At 40.1% G+C, this 17,102-nt stretch overlaps 3 protein-coding genes across 4 annotated transcripts; 1 reads left to right on the forward strand and 2 right to left on the reverse strand.

Moving 5' to 3' along the window:
* Positions 1-226: 226 nt before the first annotated feature.
* Positions 227-5,477, forward strand: tcp1 (t-complex 1). The gene is made up of 12 exons (XM_015017629.1): positions 227-353; positions 818-903; positions 1,001-1,129; positions 1,543-1,640; positions 1,723-1,833; positions 1,956-2,137; positions 2,376-2,502; positions 2,801-2,976; positions 3,078-3,201; positions 3,822-4,014; positions 4,106-4,269; positions 5,072-5,477. Exons 1-12 carry the CDS (start codon positions 281-283, stop codon positions 5,283-5,285), a joined length of 1,677 nt encoding a protein of 558 aa, XP_014873115.1. The 5' UTR covers positions 227-280; the 3' UTR covers positions 5,286-5,477.
* On the reverse strand, positions 5,475-9,268 carry acat2 (acetyl-CoA acetyltransferase 2). Its single transcript, XM_015017630.1, has 9 exons — positions 9,125-9,268; positions 7,809-7,943; positions 7,523-7,704; positions 7,216-7,333; positions 6,982-7,125; positions 6,789-6,911; positions 6,550-6,704; positions 6,346-6,456; positions 5,475-6,224 (listed from the first exon to the last, which is right to left on the reverse strand). The coding sequence occupies exons 1-9, from the start codon at positions 9,171-9,173 to the stop codon at positions 6,054-6,056; spliced, it is 1,188 nt and encodes a 395-aa protein (XP_014873116.1). The 5' UTR covers positions 9,174-9,268; the 3' UTR covers positions 5,475-6,053.
* A 797-nt stretch (positions 9,269-10,065) lies between these two features.
* Positions 10,066-16,411, reverse strand: wtap (WT1 associated protein). 2 transcript variants are annotated; one of them, XM_015017627.1, is made up of 8 exons: positions 16,200-16,411; positions 15,610-15,645; positions 15,444-15,499; positions 15,288-15,346; positions 15,070-15,197; positions 13,817-13,995; positions 11,359-11,513; positions 10,066-11,258 (listed from the first exon to the last, which is right to left on the reverse strand). In XM_015017627.1, the coding sequence occupies exons 2-8, from the start codon at positions 15,637-15,639 to the stop codon at positions 10,600-10,602; spliced, it is 1,266 nt and encodes a 421-aa protein (XP_014873113.1). In that variant the 5' UTR covers positions 15,640-15,645; positions 16,200-16,411; the 3' UTR covers positions 10,066-10,599. The 2 variants fall into 2 exon arrangements, with proteins under 2 accessions (XP_014873113.1, XP_014873114.1); XM_015017628.1 differs by lacking the exon at positions 16,200-16,411 and adding an exon at positions 15,984-16,087.
* Between the last annotated feature and the right edge of the window lie 691 nt (positions 16,412-17,102).

Genomic DNA, 17,102 nt, shown 5'->3' on the forward strand with positions numbered 1-17,102 from the left:
AAGTAAGTGGTCCGGTTAGCTGAAATAGAGCATCCTGGGAAATTGAGTTTTCAAAGGTAATCACGCTAAGCCGTTCTTTTATTATTTGATAAACTAACAGATCGAACGTAAAATGTGAACAAATATTAATGGCTTGGATCTACTCCTCAACTAAAAACCATCGCATTGTGGGAGTTGGGAGTATTTATACTAATTTTCTTCTCGAACCTTCTAATCGGTAATAGTTTACCCATAGAGCACCGCGGCGCTTCCTTTCTTCTCTGTGGTGCGGTGGTCCAATATGTCGCTGTTAGATGGTCCGTTAAACGTGCTCGGCCAGAGAACCACTGGCGAGTCTGTTCGCACTCAGAATGGTAGGTTGTTGTTCATATTAATTCTGTGCTGCGGTTAAACCTTGCGAATATTTTACAAACCGACAGAGTTTGAACTCAGTTTTTAATGTATAACACACGTGCCGCTAAGGCTAATGCTAACTAACTTTAATGCTAGCCTAAATGCGTTGTTGCGTTCCATTTCACTTAATTATTAATGTCTTTTACTTTGAATAATTGCTGCATTTTATTGTAACACAACCAGTTTTAACTGCAGGTGTGTAATCCCATTTTAGTACCTTCCACTCACTGTCTAATGAACGGAGGGCTATGCTAATGGGGAAGAGAAACACTGTCATGGTCTGAAGGTGTGGCTAGCTGATTGTGCGCCTCACTAAATAAGCTGACAGAACAGTTGAATCAGAAAGTTACTTTTCAGTCAGTTGTGTAAAAATGTGTCTTTAAGAAACTCCGATGGTAGCAGAATGGTTTTGTGCTATTTACAGTCATGGCTGCAGCATCCATCGCTAACATCGTCAAGAGCTCCCTCGGACCGGTGGGCCTCGACAAGATGTTGGTGGACGACATAGGGGTGCGTGTCATTTTTTTTTTTAAACGAACGTATCCGCTCAGAAATGATTATAGTATGCATTGGTTGCTTATCAGTCCTGACTTGGTCATCCTAACAGGACGTCACCATCACCAACGATGGAGCCACCATCCTGAAGCTGCTGGAGGTGGAGCATCCTGCCGCCAAGGTCCTCTGTGAACTGGCTGACCTGCAGGACAAGGAGGTTGGAGATGGGACCACTTCTGTGGTAAGTGCTAGCTGTCAGTATTTATTTATTTTTAATGTGCATGTTATCGTGTCAGGTAATTTTCTGATTTGTAAACTATATTATACAAATAAACATCATACTCTATTAACTAGACTGGGTTTGTCTGGAATGTTTCATTCGGGATTGTGCAAATAATTTGCTTTACAGGATTAAAAGAACCTCAGCCAGACTCCATGAACTCATTAATGAGCATGTTCATCAGAAATCTTTGTTTATTTCTGCATTAATTTGTGCCTTGTACACTCTTGACCATTTTGTAGGTTGGTTCTTAATGGAATTCTGAGGTTCACAAAACAATTTTCAGCAACTTCACTTTTATTAAACATCTGGGTGTAAAACAGAAGTCAAAACCTGATCAAAGCAACATTTTTCTTCTCATTTCTTTGATGCAGGTGATTCTTGCTGCAGAGCTGCTTAAAAGCGCAGACGAGCTGGTGAAGCAAAAGATTCACCCCACGTCTGTCATCAGCGGATATCGCTTGGCGTGCAAGTAAGACGAGGACACCAAATATGAGATCGCGTTGAAAGCGGATCAAGATCATCTTTACAACTCCTTATTTTTGATCTTCCAGAGAGGCGGTGCGGTACATAAATGAGAATCTGACTATCGGGACAGATGATCTGGGAAGAGAGTGTCTAATCAATGCAGCAAAGACCTCCATGTCTTCCAAAATCATTGGAGGGTATCCTGAATATTTGTCTGATTTAACAAGATGTCAACAAGATGTTGTGATGGTTTTTAAGTGTCTTGTGAAGGTGGAAAGCAATTCAGTTTCATCTATGTGCCTTGACTGTGGGTCCTTAGTGATGCGGACTTCTTTGCTAACATGGTGGTGGACGCTGCCATAGCTGTGAAGTTTGTTGACGGAAAAGGAGTGGCCAAATACCCCATCAACTCTGTGAACGTGTTGAAAGCTCACGGCCGCAGCCAGAAAGAAAGTTTCCTGGTGAATGGATATGCTCTGAACTGCACAGTTGGTTCACAAGGTACGTATTCTACTGGATTAGTTTGGGTGCTATTCACCACTGGCCTCAAGAACTCCCTTTTTTTTGCTGCTAAGTCTTTTAGTGATGTACGCAGTGATACGCGTGGGAGACGGTAAACTGGTTTTGAAAAGAACAGAGTCACAGCAGGATGACAGCTGTGATGCTTCTTGTAGCTTCTTCTTCTCGATGCTTTTTGAGTCCATTTCTGCCATTGAATGCTTGTTTTGTATCTCCACAGAAATGGTGAAGCGTGTTGTCAATGCTAAGGTAGCCTGTCTGGACTTCAGCCTGCAGAAGACCAAAATGAAGATGGGGGTCCAGGTCGTCATCAACGACCCAGAGAAACTGGACCAGATCAGACAGCGGTACGCTATGGATCGTGTCTGTCTTCCTTCTCTCATCTTTAGGAACAATCCCATTTTAATTTGCTGTGGCACTAGTCCAATAGTGCATACAGTGATACGCGTGGGAGAAAACATGAGCAGCCACAAGTCAAGGCAGCAGCTTCTCTCTAAGCTGCAGGGCCACTAATTTGAGCTGGACACATTTTGTATGTGTTGATACTGTTGACTAGTACAGCACTGTTGTCCTGCTTTTGCTCTGCCTTAAATTCCTTGCAGAAATATAAAAAATAAATAAAATGATTTGTTTGTGTGGTTTTAGAGAATCTGACATCACCAAAGAGAGGATCCAGAAAATTCTGGCAGCTGGAGCAAATGTTGTACTGACCACTGGTGGCATTGATGATATGTGTCTGAAGTACTTTGTGGACAGCGGAGCCATGGCAGTGAGACGGGTTCTCAAGAGGGACCTTAAACGCATTGCCAAGGCAACAGGAGGTACGAGCGAAGCACATTGTCCTGTGTAATGGCTCTGCATGTCTTAAAATATTTAAATGAAAAATGTTTGCATTTAACATGATGTTTTTGTGCATTTTTAGCCATTGTCTGCCCCTCCCTGTCCAATCTGGAAGGAGAGGAGACATTTGAAGCCACTATGCTCGGTCAGGCTGAGGAGGTTGTGCAGAAAAGAGTCTGTGACGACGAGCTCATTCTCATCAAGAAGTAAGAACATTAACAGTCATGCGTAGCTCCTAGGTTTGGTGTAAAACAGTATTAAATAGTTAAAATTTTAAATCAGTTTCTACATCTGAGGTTGTTTTTAATATTTGTGGTGCATTCATTGATAACTTGATACTAGAGGTATACCAGTAAATCGACCGCGACTTCCTTAATTTTGGGAGATCGGTGATCAGCCAATATTTACATGTGAAGCATTTGAGCATCTACCTTCCCAAAGGTCTAAAAACCATCACAAAATCCTCTTTTGCTCTGCTGTGAGAAGTTTAACTGGCAGACTGGTGCACCAGGTCATGTCTGCACATTTGAAGTTACCACACTGTTGCCAACTCTGCGACTTTCATGTTATATTTAGCAACATTTCAGACAAAAAAAAATAAATTTGCATCGGTCAAAATTGGAATTTGTTGGCCGTGCTTCTTAAAGATCGGCCACAAAGTGCAATCGGTGCAGTTGTGCTGTCATGCTACAAAAGTTTCAATCTGAACTTGTCTCAATAATGAATTAAATTCAGAAACTTGTCTGCTCGACAGAGAAGAGACTTGATGCAGTTTTCAGCTGAAAGATTCTCCTTTTAGTAATTTTACTGTTTTTCATTCCTTCAGTACAAAAGCAAGAACATCAGCCTCCATCATTCTGCGTGGAGCCAATGACTTCATGTGCGACGAGATGGAGCGTTCACTGCATGATGCTCTCTGCGTGGTCAAGAGGGTCCTTGAGTCTAAGTCTGTTGTACCAGGAGGAGGCGCTGTTGAGGCAGCTCTGTCCATTTACCTGGAGAACTATGCTACCAGCATGGTGGGTTTATAAAGCCCCAAGCCTTCACCAGTAGGACTTCCTTTAAACTGAATAAACAAACTTTTAAACATCCGTTGTTTTCTTTCTCCAGGGTTCCAGGGAGCAGCTGGCAATTGCTGAGTTTGCAAGGTCTCTTCTCGTAATACCGAAGACTCTGGCTGTGAACGCAGCGCAGGACTCCATCGACCTGGTGGCCAAACTGAGGGCTTTCCACAATGAGGCGCAGGTCAACCCTGAACGCAAGAATCTCAAATGGTGAGTTTATAGACTTGTCGCAGAACTGAATTCATGGAAAGCAGAGTCCTTACACAATTAGGAAAAGTAGTTTAATGAAAGATTTTGTGCCACTATTTAATTGCCTGGAAGTTGTGTTATCATCACTCCATTTGTCTGTCTTTTTCACCAAGCTCTGCCATAAATTTGAAGTAAAGTTTTATATGTATACTTAAAAATGTCAAAATGCTCTGTGAATTCTGGAAAGTCAAGTCTGGAAATTGGATCTAAAACTATGTGGGGTCTCTGACTGTAAGAATGCTCATGAGTAGAGCCACACATTAATGTAACAAAGAACTTGGATGTTCTTTGTTACATTAATGTGTTACATTAATGTTACATTAATGTTACATTAATGTAACATATGTCATATTTGACATATTTCAGATGTCAAATATGACATCTGAAATATGACATTTCAGATGTCATATTTCATGACATCTGAAATATGAGAGCATATCATATTTCAGATGTCATGGTTGCAAATTCTTCATGTCACTAACATGTTTAGCCTGTTGAACAGAGTTTCTCTGCCGTTCTATGATGCCTACAGCTGGTGCATTTTCTTAGGTGTTGAGATGCTTAAACTCATAAAAATGGTGGGGGCAGAATTATAAAAAGTCAAAGTGTGGGTTAATCATTACCAGTTTTACTGCAGTATCCACAATTATAATTTCCTAGTATTACAGAGTTTGCTAATAAAGAGAATCAAAGCTGTAGAAGGTTTCTGTAAAATAACACCTTTTCTATTTTGAGGCTTCATGTTAAACTTTTTGTTGTGTAGGATTGGGCTGGACTTGGTGAATGGCAAACCCAGAGACAACCGCCAGGCCGGAGTGTATGAGCCCACCATGGTCAAGACAAAAAGCCTCAAGTTTGCCACAGAGGCCGCCATCACCATCCTGCGTATCGACGACCTCATCAAACTGTTCCCAGAGCCCAAAGAGGGCGGCAAGTCCTACAGAGATGCTGTAGAATCTGGATCTCTAGATGGTTGAAATATTTCCTCGTCTCTGTTGGTTCAACATCTGTATTTATAAATTACTGAGCTCTTCATGGCTGCTGCTCTAGTGTATGCCATGCATTTTGCCTCTTTACATTTCTCCCACCATCTTTGGATTTTATGCTTCCAAAGGAACTGTTAGTGACTGTTTTGGTTTTGGACACACAAATAAAGCTTCAATGGCTGTAAATGACTCTTTATTCATTATCAGCACGTACCCATCTGCATTACAGTAAATCGTTAAGTTTACAGGAAGCACTAGATTAGAGAAGGCAGCTAATTATTGGCACTGACATGTTTTATCTGCACAACTTTGAGGAAAGATGCTCATCCTACAAGCAGATATCGGAATGTTGAGAAATGCAAACCTTTCTAATAAAGGCGTAAATCATTGCAGCAAAATTAAAAACATCCATACAAGACAGTGTTTGTTTAAAAGCTGTACTTCAAGTAACAAATTGAGCTTCACAGTTTGGAATTTTTTTCTGTAGCCTAATGAAGCCGACTAGTCTTAACTGCTGTAATCTACACAGGTTTAAGAAACCTTTACTTTCCAGTTCAGACTAAATATTTTAAGATCACTAAGTCAAACACCAAAAGCTGCAAAATTCAAATTCACAGTGATAATGGCTTTTTATAGGAGAGGGGGGGTAAGACCACCACATTACAGCATGTTTTACATCACCCAATAATGTAAACATTATAATCCCTTAATTAGCCAAAAATAAATCATGTGCAATCTAAGCTTTAAGAGGTTTGTATCTCAAACCCTCTCCACACACATGGCGACGCCCATCCCTCCTCCGATGCAGAGGGATGCCACGCCTTTTCTTCCTCCAGTTCTGTTCAGAGCATGCAGTAAAGTCACCAGGACTCTGCAGCCTGACATGCCAATGGGATGGCCCAGAGAAATGGCCCCGCCGCTCACATTCACCTGAACAACAAAACAAAAGCTTTCAGTGGTACGTCAGCCGACTGGCCCCCACTCCCTCCCCCCACCACTGGTTTACAAACTAGACTAGAGCCCAGATATTGATGCCAGTCTTTACTGTTACCTTGTCTTCATTCAGGCCGAGCTCCTTAATCACAGCAAGAGACTGTGCAGCGAATGCTTCGTTGACCTCAAATAAATCAACTTGATCCAGCTTCCAGCCTGCTTTCTCCACCTAAACAGGAGTAACTCAAAATTAGAAAAAGAGTTGAACAACAAAATAAAAGTTTTTCGATTTAAGACATTTAATGTTCTGTTGATATCTCACCGCTTTCCTGATGGCCGGTATTGGCCCGGTTCCCATGACAGAAGGGTCTAGGCCCACCTGAGCCCATGAAACAATTTTGGCCATGGGTTTTACGCCCCGTCTCGAAGCCTCTGATTGGCTCATCAAAACAGTAGCTGCTGCGCCATCATTTATGCCTGTAGATGTAGTATTAAATCAGCTTTATGACTGTACAAAGTCCCATTTTATATGTGTTTACTGTTCAGGAGTAACTCTGGAACCTGAGGCGTTTCCAGCTGTGACGGTGCCACTGCTGTCCTTAACAAAACACGGTTTGAGTTTGGACATGGTCGCAACGTTGCTTCCGTGTCGAGGAAACTCGTCCGTCTTCACCTCGACAGGACCTGAAGGACAGAGGAGCAGTTGAAGACAGAATGGCAAAGTGGCCACTGTGCAACTGAAAAAGTCTGGTACCTTTTCTGGACGGCACCGTGATGGGGACAATCTCCTGATCAAAATGTCCTGCTTTCTGTGCCGCCTCGGTTTTGTTTTGAGAATTGACAGCAAAAAGGTCCTGCTGCTCTCGACTGATTCCCCACTGCTTCGCAACGTTCTCGGCTGTCAAAGGTTGGCGATCAGCGTTAAATACTTATTGACAGAGTACACGAAGCTGACTGAGTTGCTAAGCATTTGCATATAGACTGAGACCTGTGATTCCCATGTGATAGCTGTGGAAGGCGTCGGTCAGGCCATCCGCAACCATGGAGTCCTGCAGGGAGGCGTCGCCCATCTTCACTCCTGCTCTCATTTGCAGTGTGTGAGGAGCCTGATTATAGACAAAAGAAGCGATTGGTTTTATTGCACAACTTTGTGTTGCTCTATCCTTTAAAACTTCAACATACACGCCAAGGCCTGTGGTTGTGAGGTGACGAAATTTGAAAACTTTAAGGAATATGAACACTTTGGAGGGCGCTATATATTCACATCCTTCTACGATGATTTCCTCGTTACCAACCCTGCTCATGCTCTCCATGCCTCCTGCCACTACCACAGTGGACTCTCCAGCCTGGATGGACTGAGCTCCCAGACACACAGCTTTAAGCCCAGAGCCACACACCATCTGGCAGCTCCAGGCAGGGACCGGGTACGGGATGCCAGCGGCAACGCTGGCCTGACGTGCTGGGTTCTGCCCTTGACCTGAAAGAGAGTTTTAGAATTTTTTTTTTTTTATTATGTAGGAAACAATACTGCAAGATTTGTTAAATAATGTGAAAACTATAAAAGGTTTGCCAAACATTTACCTGCACTGAGAACATGTCCAATGATAACCTCAGAGACCTCTTCTGGTTTCACCTCAGCACGCTTCAGAACATCCTTTATCACGGGCGAGCAAAGGTCACGCAGAGTCAGCGAGGACAGAGCGCCGCTCAAGCAGCCTGTATGAAATCGACAAGTTATTAAAGTGTTATAAATAATAAGTGGGATGTCTAAATCTATTTTCGGTTTTACGTGGTGAACCAATCTTTTCAACTATATCTTGTGTTAAACTCTTAGAAGTAAACTGTTTAGATCTTCGCTGAAATGGCCTGTACAAAACGATGATCATCACACTCTAAAAAATTTGACCTTTTAAAACTGTTCATTTGGAGTTCTAAATAGATATTTTTATTTATATCCACACTCTGAAGCCCAAAGTAGTATAAAATCTCAGAAAAGTTATTGATTATATACCTTAATATCTGATTTACAGCACTTTTAAAAATGTATCCTGACACTTTTAAATAAACAGAACGTTATACAGTTTGATATTACCAGTCTTGACCTTTAATGTTTCAGACATTAATGCAATGTATATTTTTCTTTGAAGCAAAGTTCTGTTAAAGGGTTGTAGGACCTGAAGTAGCATCTCTTATTGGGTTCTGCATGTAGAACAAAAAATCAGACAACCCGGTTTCTATTTATTATAATATTTAAATTTATTTATTTTATTTTATTTATTTACTTTGCAGAAAAGCTAAAAATGATGTATTAGTAGCCTGAATGTATAGGAAACTGCATGCTACTTTATGTGGTTTATCTTTTAACAGAAACGATCAGTTCAAAAATATTGAACCTTTTGTCCCTACAAAGTTTTTAAGTTGTTTTTCTTCAAATTTTGATTCGCTTTTATCTAACAGCAAGTGGCTAGGAATACTTTAATGGGAAAAAGTTAATTAAATCAGATCAGAGAAAAAGTAGATGTCGTGTCACGTCATGTATTTGGTAGCCAATACTAGCAGGCTCGTGTTCCATGGGACTACAGCTACCGGCCAATCAGCAGCTAAGGAATACTCTAGATATAGAAGCCAACCAATCAAAACTCACCAGGAATCTTGCGAGTTTAAGTGCAGGACAGAACCTCTTTGCTTAATTACAAACGTAAATAAGACGTAACATATAGCACTTAGTATAAACATATGCATAAAATAAAAATAAAACTCGACACAAATTAGTCTCTTATCCTCACAGATAACTACACAGCAATAATAGTTTAAGAATGTAACAAATGCATAGTTACAATGTATGAAAGTCCAGTTTTAACAAATGACTCCAGAACGTTAAGGACGCCTGGCTTTACCTATTGGAGTCCGGGCGGCAGAAACGATAACAACAGGTTCGGCGTTCATCCTGAAAGGTGCTGGTTTGAAGCTGAAGTCTTCTTTTTATTCTTGCCTGTCCGCTGACACGGCTCTGTAAACACTGCATGAACGTTTAAATAGGAGGTGTACAAATGAAACTCATAGAGAACACAGCGCCACTGTGTGCTTGGGAGGATGAGCACAAAAGGTTTGCATAAGGAAGAATTAATATGGAGATCCAACATTTCCACAATTCCAATAAATAATTATTCATATTACTTAAGCGTGTCATTAACTGATCAAATACAAGAGATAGACAACTTGTTAAAAAACAAAATAGGTTGTCAATGTAAATATCTATTATAAGAATCTATTAATATTTGAATGCATTTCACTAATTATTCTAGGTTACATTTTAAAACAGGAATAGTTTATGTGCCAGCTTTAAACAGAATTGGTGGGCAAGGCTACAACCACTCTTGTTAATAGGACTGGTCTAAAGCTGAGCTTGTCTGCAGAGGTTAATCAATCGTTATGATGTAATAGCCAGTGACAGTATATTTTATGGTGCCCCACAGCACAAGAACCGAAATAATGAAACATAATGTATCTTTGACATAATCATGAATTTAAACTGAAATACATAAACATTTAGTAAATCTGCTACCAATTTTTTATATCAAAATAATATACCAATATAGTATAGGCCTATACTATATTGCCCTATGTTCTGAGTGTTTATACAAATCGTGACTAATACAAGTCTTAAGCTGCTATTTTTTATGATTCTTTTAATAACATAAATAAATGTATATTATTTTTTCATATCAATTAGTTTAATGTTTGGACTTCTTTTTCCCAAAACATTAAAGTAAGCTTTCCCAAACTTGAAGCTTTAAAAGTAAGTTCCTGATTTTTATTAATAATTGGTTTCACTCTATAGTATTAAAAATCTTTATTTGTATTTGGTCAGTACATGAAAAGGGCTGAAGAATAATATGGACATCGCATATGAACTACTAACATTTTAACAGAATTGTCAAAACTGATTTTTTTGCCAATGAAAATAAAAACTACTCAAACAAAAAAAAAAGAAGAAAACTCACAGGCCAACATCTAAAAATTACCTCCTTGAATATTGTGAACCTAATGAAATTTTTAGTGATGTTACTGACTTGACACGTTACAACACCAGACGGCCTGATTTCAGTGTCAATAGCTTAAACAGCGTAGCCGCTCAAATAAACAGAGTGAAAGGTACTAGTTTTAAATCATACATTCACGCAATTCAAATCTAACATCAATCCTGTTTACATCCCCATTAAGCAACACAAATGTGACAAAGGCATCACAACAGGCAAAGGGACAAGGGTGAAAACAAAACTTCTTAGACAACGGTGCTGTGTTACAGACTATGTATTTGCTGCCTTGTTTTTTATACTGTATAAAAAAAATACAGAACACATTAAGTACATTACAAAACCGCGCCATCGCTTGTATTGGAGTCCAGGCCGTTCTGGGCATGACGTGACCCTGCAGTCCTGGCGCCCTTGGTCACCAGGGCAGCCTTGTCCTCGTTGGGATCGGTGGTGGAGTCTGTGTCATTCGAGTGTTGAGTCAATGATGTCTCGCTGCCTGTTGGAGAGTCCACACTCTCGTACCCCGCACTCAGCTGGCTTCTGAAACCGGCAGGTCCTCCAACTCTACCGGACGCAGTCTGACTTCCTGGCACCTCCTCTGAGTGGTTGGGGAGTTTGGTCTCGGTGTCACCGGGGCTGGAAACCACAGGGGACATTGGAAAGTCTTCTTCGGCACTGCTGACCTCTCTGTACAGGCTAGGCGTGGTGGTCTCACTCCTTTGGGATGAGCTGCTATTGCTTGGACCATTGGAGACCCTTCCGTAGTCTTTGCCTCCTTGTTCGGTTGGAGCATTGGCCTGTTCTGGCTGAGTGGAGGGTTCGGCTGATGAGCTGGAGGTAGAGGGTGAAGTCCTACTGGGGCCTGCTCCAGCTGAAGCGCCCTGAGACTGAGTGAGCTGTTGACGGGATTCTTTCAACTGTTGCTGTAGGACAAGGATGGTACTCTGCATCCCTTCCACCTCTTCGTCTAGCTGGATGATGAAGTCATTTAGCTCTGGAAGTGATGATATAAAAAACAGAAAGGGCATTTTAAAATTTGCTTGAAATATGGTGCAGATGGAAAAAAAAAAAAAAAAAAAGAAGTTTGCTCTTACCGTCTTGACTGCTTTTGAGTTCTTCGCTGTATTTCTTCTGCAGGGCCAGCTCAGCCTCCAGCTGAGCGATGCGTCCCTGGGATAGCTGCCTACCCAGCTCCTGGTTTTCCTGAATCAGCATCCGACATTTGGCCATCAGTTTCTTCCCTGTTTGGCTGCAAGGGAAACAAGTCTCACATCACACAGTGAACAAGGAGACAAATGCAAAAGGCAGGCAGACACTGATGATCTGTTCCCACTGCCTGTTTCAGCCCGTCGCCGCCCCAGAACCCTAATAGAAAGTCTCCAGTTTTGTACTAACCACATGACTAATCAGACCTAGCCTCAACATGAATAGGAACTTTTTGAAAGGGCTTGTTGAATACAAATATATGCAAACCATTTAAACTCGTCTGAACCAATGTAGTCAGTTTGAATAAAGAAACTTCCTTACCCCAATACTTTAAAAATTCAAACATTTTGACAAGTAAACTATTTCAGTGATGTTTCAGTCTACCTCAACTTACCACAATGCACATGGATGAAAAATGAACATTGTACAAGGCAAAATCACAGTAGCTTTTAAATTTTTTTACCCTTCCGCCATTACTGTGTCTAAGTATTGGGAATAATTTAAGCAATGTCACAGAACATTACATCCACAAAAACACCAAGAAATGCTTCAATCTAAGTAAATCAGCACTGAACTTGATGTGCACAATAAATGCACAGATTCTGTGAAGTATTCCCTTTAAATACAAAACAATTGAAAATGGTAACAGCACAATCAACCAGCTTAGGATGCCGTTTGTTCAAGTATTCAACAGATCAAAGAGAAAAATATATTATAATTGCAATTATCAAGATTGCATTTTAAAACTGACTAGTATAGAAGGCAATAGTGACTGTTGAAATTGCATTACTGCAAATGCTTTAACACATACATGCCTATGGTACTGTCCCCATGAGTTAACGTATAATAAAGACAGCAGCAATTGTGTCCAATGATAATCATTAAGATTAAACTGAATTACCAAAACCTTGTTATTGTTATCAGTGTACTATATATCAATTACTTGATAGCATTAACAATTTTGGTCTTTTTTTTTTCCTTTCAAAAAATGTTCTTTAAGTCATTAAAAATAAAAATGCCAACTTCAACCCAGAGCTGCACGATATCAGCAAAACAAGAACATGCATTATCATTCCTAAATATTAAAATATCGATACCGACTGGGAGTAACCCACATTTCTTTTTCCATCTTAATGTTGACCACCACTATCCTTGAGTCCTCTACTTTATGTCTGGCTTTATAGTCAAGTAAATGTAATACTTTTTAAAAGACAAAAAGAGCATGAGAGCTTCACAAGTTAAATGTTGGAGTCACATATTTGGGAAACTTAATTTCTAAGCTGTGGAAGAAATTATTTGGTCAATCACAAAAAACACACAATACAAAACAATATATCCTCGTCAACTGATAACATGAAAATCTGCAGAACATTTGCACTCACAGTTTGACAACAGGAGAGCACCTACAGCAGTGTGTTTCTGTAATAAATTTCAACTGATCTGCAAACTTGTACACAAGCGTAAAAGATGAGGACCAACCATGCCTCTTGGTTTCAACACACACTGCTGTAAGTGTTTGCTTTAGGAGAAACGAGAGATCAAATTAAATGGCAAGGAAAAGAAACAATTCACAAAATAAAACATTTAAATAACACTCTACCGTGTGGAGGCCCATATTCAAAGACATGGGCGAAAGGACCCTCATGCCTGAACCATAGTCCCTTTGTGGACGAGGATCTGGCTCCGCTCACAGTCTTATATCAGTTCTAATGTCTCTTCCCCCAAAAGTCTTACTTTTAATCCTAGTAACTTTCCTCTTATGAATGGAATGTGTCTGGACTGTCCAGAAGTCTTTACAATTCACAGAAAGACTAGCAGGTAATTGTGTGATGTGATCCACTGTTAAATGTCTTTACAAAAGCAAGTGTGGAAGCTTTCTTTGAAATGTTCAATTGATGTTTTAGGCTAGGGATGCTCCCCGCCTGACACGACCTCCCCCATAAGCCCTTTATTTTATGTGTGAACTGTCTGGTTTGAGCTGAGGGGTCGGGAAGGGATCATCCGGTGCGGGCAGTGAGCGACCACCTCTTCGGAACAGTCCGGACTCCTTCAGGCCCTCGGACGGTGAGGGGCGGGAGCTGAAACACAATTGTCACCTGACCATACTGTCTTTTCTCTTTAGATTATGTGATATGTAGCTGCCACAGTACAAGAGAACAAAAGCAGTTTTGTTTTTTGCAGTGACTGGCTTTCTGTAAAGTCTGAGTCTTGTGACCAGTACAGCATTTTGTCAGCCTTCCGCCCCACCATTGTTCCTGCATGCCTGCAGTGAGAGTGAGGGTGGGGGGGGCGTGAGGAAGTCTTGACTTTTTGTTTGAAGGGGGGAGTTATTTTGATTGTCTTTACCTATCAGGTGTAAATTTCCAGGCACTCAGTTCATTTTGGGCCTGCTCCAGTTTGTCTTTAGTCTGTTCCAGTTCAGCCTTCATTTTGAGGAAAAACAAGTTGATGGCTGGATCCACCATGGACGACCGCAGCTGGGCCACACTCGGCTGCTGGACTTGCTTGAGGTACTGAATCTGGGTCTGCAGAATGCGACAAATGAAACTTAGTCACTGGTGTAGGAGTACAGCCATAAAACTTCACTCATTTCATTTGCCAACAGCACAAACCCAACATTAAAAATTAGGGTTTGGAAAGCATACAATTATGACACTCACAAAAGTTTGTGTTGTTAAAATGTTCCAACCCTCCTTATGCACTTCAGCACCACATCCACTACAAAATTTATGAGGTGTAGACATTAAGGCCGTTTACATCACATCCAACCGGTCAAATATATTACTGTTATGGGAAGCACTAATGTTTTGCAATCTACATATAACAGTCAACACAATACTGCATCCAAACACTTATTTGTAAATGGGAAAATTGCACAAGCTGATATTCAAATTTAAGAAACTGTGCATCTATAAGAAAAATAATCTTGCAGCATAAATGTTTGTTTTTTTACCAGTTTTGCGCACCAACTGGATGACAAAATTCAGATCATTGAGGTACGTAAATCGGCATACTAATTCTTTTAAAAGAAAATCCACCTAGAAGCCCATTTTACAGCACTTTGCTCATTCATCATTTGCAAGTATTACTCATTTTCCACCAATCTGAGATTTCTATTGATGAGTGTTATGCATTCAATCAATAAAAGCCTTTTAAAATACTGTAATGCATTAATAATTGAACATGAAAAAAAAGGAATTGTACGGTTTCATGAGAACTGCTTGTTAATAAACAGAACAAAAAAGTGTCTGTCCAGGGTAAAAACCAACATGGCAGCCAGCACTGCAAATGTTTGCACTCATATTATTGATGGTCAAATTTCAAAGTCATGAGAGAAATATCTATGGTTTTTCTCAACCACCAGTTGTCAAAATCAATCTGATATTGCATAAATTAGTTTTCTGAAAGGTGTTATACGTTGTTAACATTTCATATTATTACAATTACTAGTGAACATGCATCAGCATTTATTCAGCCACCATCTGAAGGCCAAAACAGGAGAGTTCCATTCATTCCAGTATAAAATTAAGTTCTATTTTCTGAATAATAAAAAAAAACACATCAAATATAACAATGAATAATGTTAAACTGATACATACTGTGCACTCTTGCATTTCCTGCTCCTTGGTGGCAAGTCGCATCACTAAGATGTTCTCCCTTCGTGCAGACTCCTGCTGCTGCTGCTTGAGCTTTTCCTCAGACTCCTTCAGTCCTGGCACATCGTTGGCTACGGTGTGGGAAAACAAATGCATCATCAGGGTAAATTTCACTGCTAAAAATACTAATGCAATAATGAGCTAACATCAAATGTACTTACAACAGAGCTCTGCATATTTTGTTTCAAGGACCTGGACGTATGCATCGTGTTGCTTCCACCTGTAAAACACAAAGAATTTGTTCAAGTCGTTATTAAAATACTTAAAAGAAATCAATTTAGATATCATCTTGCACATAAAACTGAGGGAGTGTTTACCTTGTACATAGCTCTTCTCTGGTCAAGGTTTTCATGTCAGACTCACTCAGGCGAACCTGTGAGAAGAGAAAAACAGCGACTGGTCAAATAATTCTGTTACCATTTTAGAAATAAATGGATCCACAAACAATTTATCTTAATAATAAACCAGCGGGACAGTACTAACCTTTTTGGGAAGAGGCTCCTCGTTGGTCATTGTGAGCTAGAAGTAAAGAAATAAGAGAAAACCGATCAGCAACCGAAGCTTTAGGTCAGTACATCGTCTTTTCAGTTGCCAAGGGCTGGATGTGGCAACACAATAAAAAGGTGCCATGTTTAAAAACAAAGACATAAAATACACAGTCAAATATAATGAGTGTGTGATGGAAGATAGATAATGCACTGATGTTCACCTATTCGCCACTAAAAGTTACCATAACCAGCTACTAATCGCTGTCGAGCCAAATGTTCGGTAGTGTGGCAGTAGCCAGCAGTTAACAGCGACGCACAGTGTAGAAGCTAACCAAGGTTAACTACTGATTGCTAATGACATTTACCAACCTGCTGAACATTAAAAACATTTAAAACACCGCTGATGTAACGCTACGGTGTTTTTTTAACGGTCGCTTATGTTACGTTCAATTCTTGGCTCCTGTTCGACTCCTTGTTATCACAAAATGGCGCTGAAGGAAATGACTCCCTCCCTTACGCTCCTTTTCCTGAAACTAGCGGGCTCTTGGCTGCGGTTACCAGGCCTAACGCCATCAAAGCACTCACCAGGCCGGTTCCTTTCGGTGTTTCCGGAAACACTCGGCTTTAATAATTCCTTGCAGGTCCAAATGTAAGAGATACGTTAAGTTTCGCAAAGGAAATTTGCAAGTTTCAGTCACGCTTCGGTGTCCGGACTCTCATCTTCCTCACCGAGGACAGGACAGAATGGCTCTGAACGAGCTGCGGCTGTGTTGCACCCTGGCTGCTGCGGAGCAATGTCAAAGAGGGATTACAAAGGAAGATATAACACTCCTACTTTTTTTGTTAAAAAATTTGAACTGCATGACAAATTACTTTATTTTTCTCATTTTTCTCCTTTTAGGTTGTCAGTACATTAAAATTTTAGTACCCTTCGAGCCCGAAAAACAAAAATGGTTTTATGAATTTTATTTAGATATAATCTATATATAATTACAAATGTGAGTACTAATAAAAAGTATTTTCAGAATAGCTTGTTAGGCTAAGACTGAAACATACATGCGAACATATTTTTCACGATATATTTGTAACCAATTTATACTCATTCTAGACTGGTTTAAGGAACATGGCTACTTTTTTTTCCAAAAGAAAATCTTTCATAATTAACTCAAAATATTCAAGAGCGAGTTATCATCACTGTGTAGACGATCTCTGATATTACCTGTGACGTAGGGGACGGATAGTTCCATTTCACATTGTGGGATTCACGTTTTAACTTTTATTTTATTTATCTTTTATTTGTTTACTATACCGTTTACGCTAGGGTATAACGTTTCATAATATAATTATGACAAATAATAAATGCCTAAGTTTAAAACAGTTATTAAAATCTCCAAGTTGCGCTCACGGGATCACAGTGCACTCTAATCAAGGCCATAGGAATTCAATGCGAGTTATTTCAGGCGATAAAAATGGGAATTGTCAGAGTTT

The sequence above is a fragment of the Poecilia latipinna genome, unplaced genomic scaffold (assembly GCF_001443285.1).
Source record: "Poecilia latipinna isolate Pla-1442-1.1 unplaced genomic scaffold, P_latipinna-1.0 Scaffold2167, whole genome shotgun sequence".
In the NCBI taxonomy this organism is placed as follows: Eukaryota; Metazoa; Chordata; class Actinopteri; order Cyprinodontiformes; family Poeciliidae; genus Poecilia; species Poecilia latipinna.

Bases quoted from the DNA above. Each gene is read 5' to 3' on its own strand.
- tcp1 (XM_015017629.1), top strand. From the start codon at position 281: ATGTCGCTGTTAGATGGTCCGTTAAACGTGCTCGGCCAGAGAACCACT. The intron at 354-817 runs GTAGGTTGTTGT...TGCTATTTACAG, and splicing joins GTCTGTTCGCACTCAGAATG to TCATGGCTGCAGCATCCATC. The intron at 1,641-1,722 runs GTAAGACGAGGA...TTGATCTTCCAG, and splicing joins GGATATCGCTTGGCGTGCAA to AGAGGCGGTGCGGTACATAA.
- acat2 (XM_015017630.1), bottom strand. From the start codon at position 9,173: ATGAACGCCGAACCTGTTGTTATCGTTTCTGCCGCCCGGACTCCAATA. The intron at 7,944-9,124 runs GTAAAGCCAGGC...GATTTCATACAG, and splicing joins TGCCGCCCGGACTCCAATAG to GCTGCTTGAGCGGCGCTCTG. The intron at 7,126-7,215 runs GTCTCAGTCTAT...AACCTTTGACAG, and splicing joins CTATCACATGGGAATCACAG to CCGAGAACGTTGCGAAGCAG.
- wtap (XM_015017627.1), bottom strand. From the start codon at position 15,639: ATGACCAACGAGGAGCCTCTTCCCAAAAAG. The intron at 15,198-15,287 runs GTAAGTACATTT...CCCACACCGTAG, and splicing joins AAAATATGCAGAGCTCTGTT to CCAACGATGTGCCAGGACTG. The intron at 11,259-11,358 runs GTAAGAGCAAAC...CATCACTTCCAG, and splicing joins ACTCAAAAGCAGTCAAGACG to AGCTAAATGACTTCATCATC.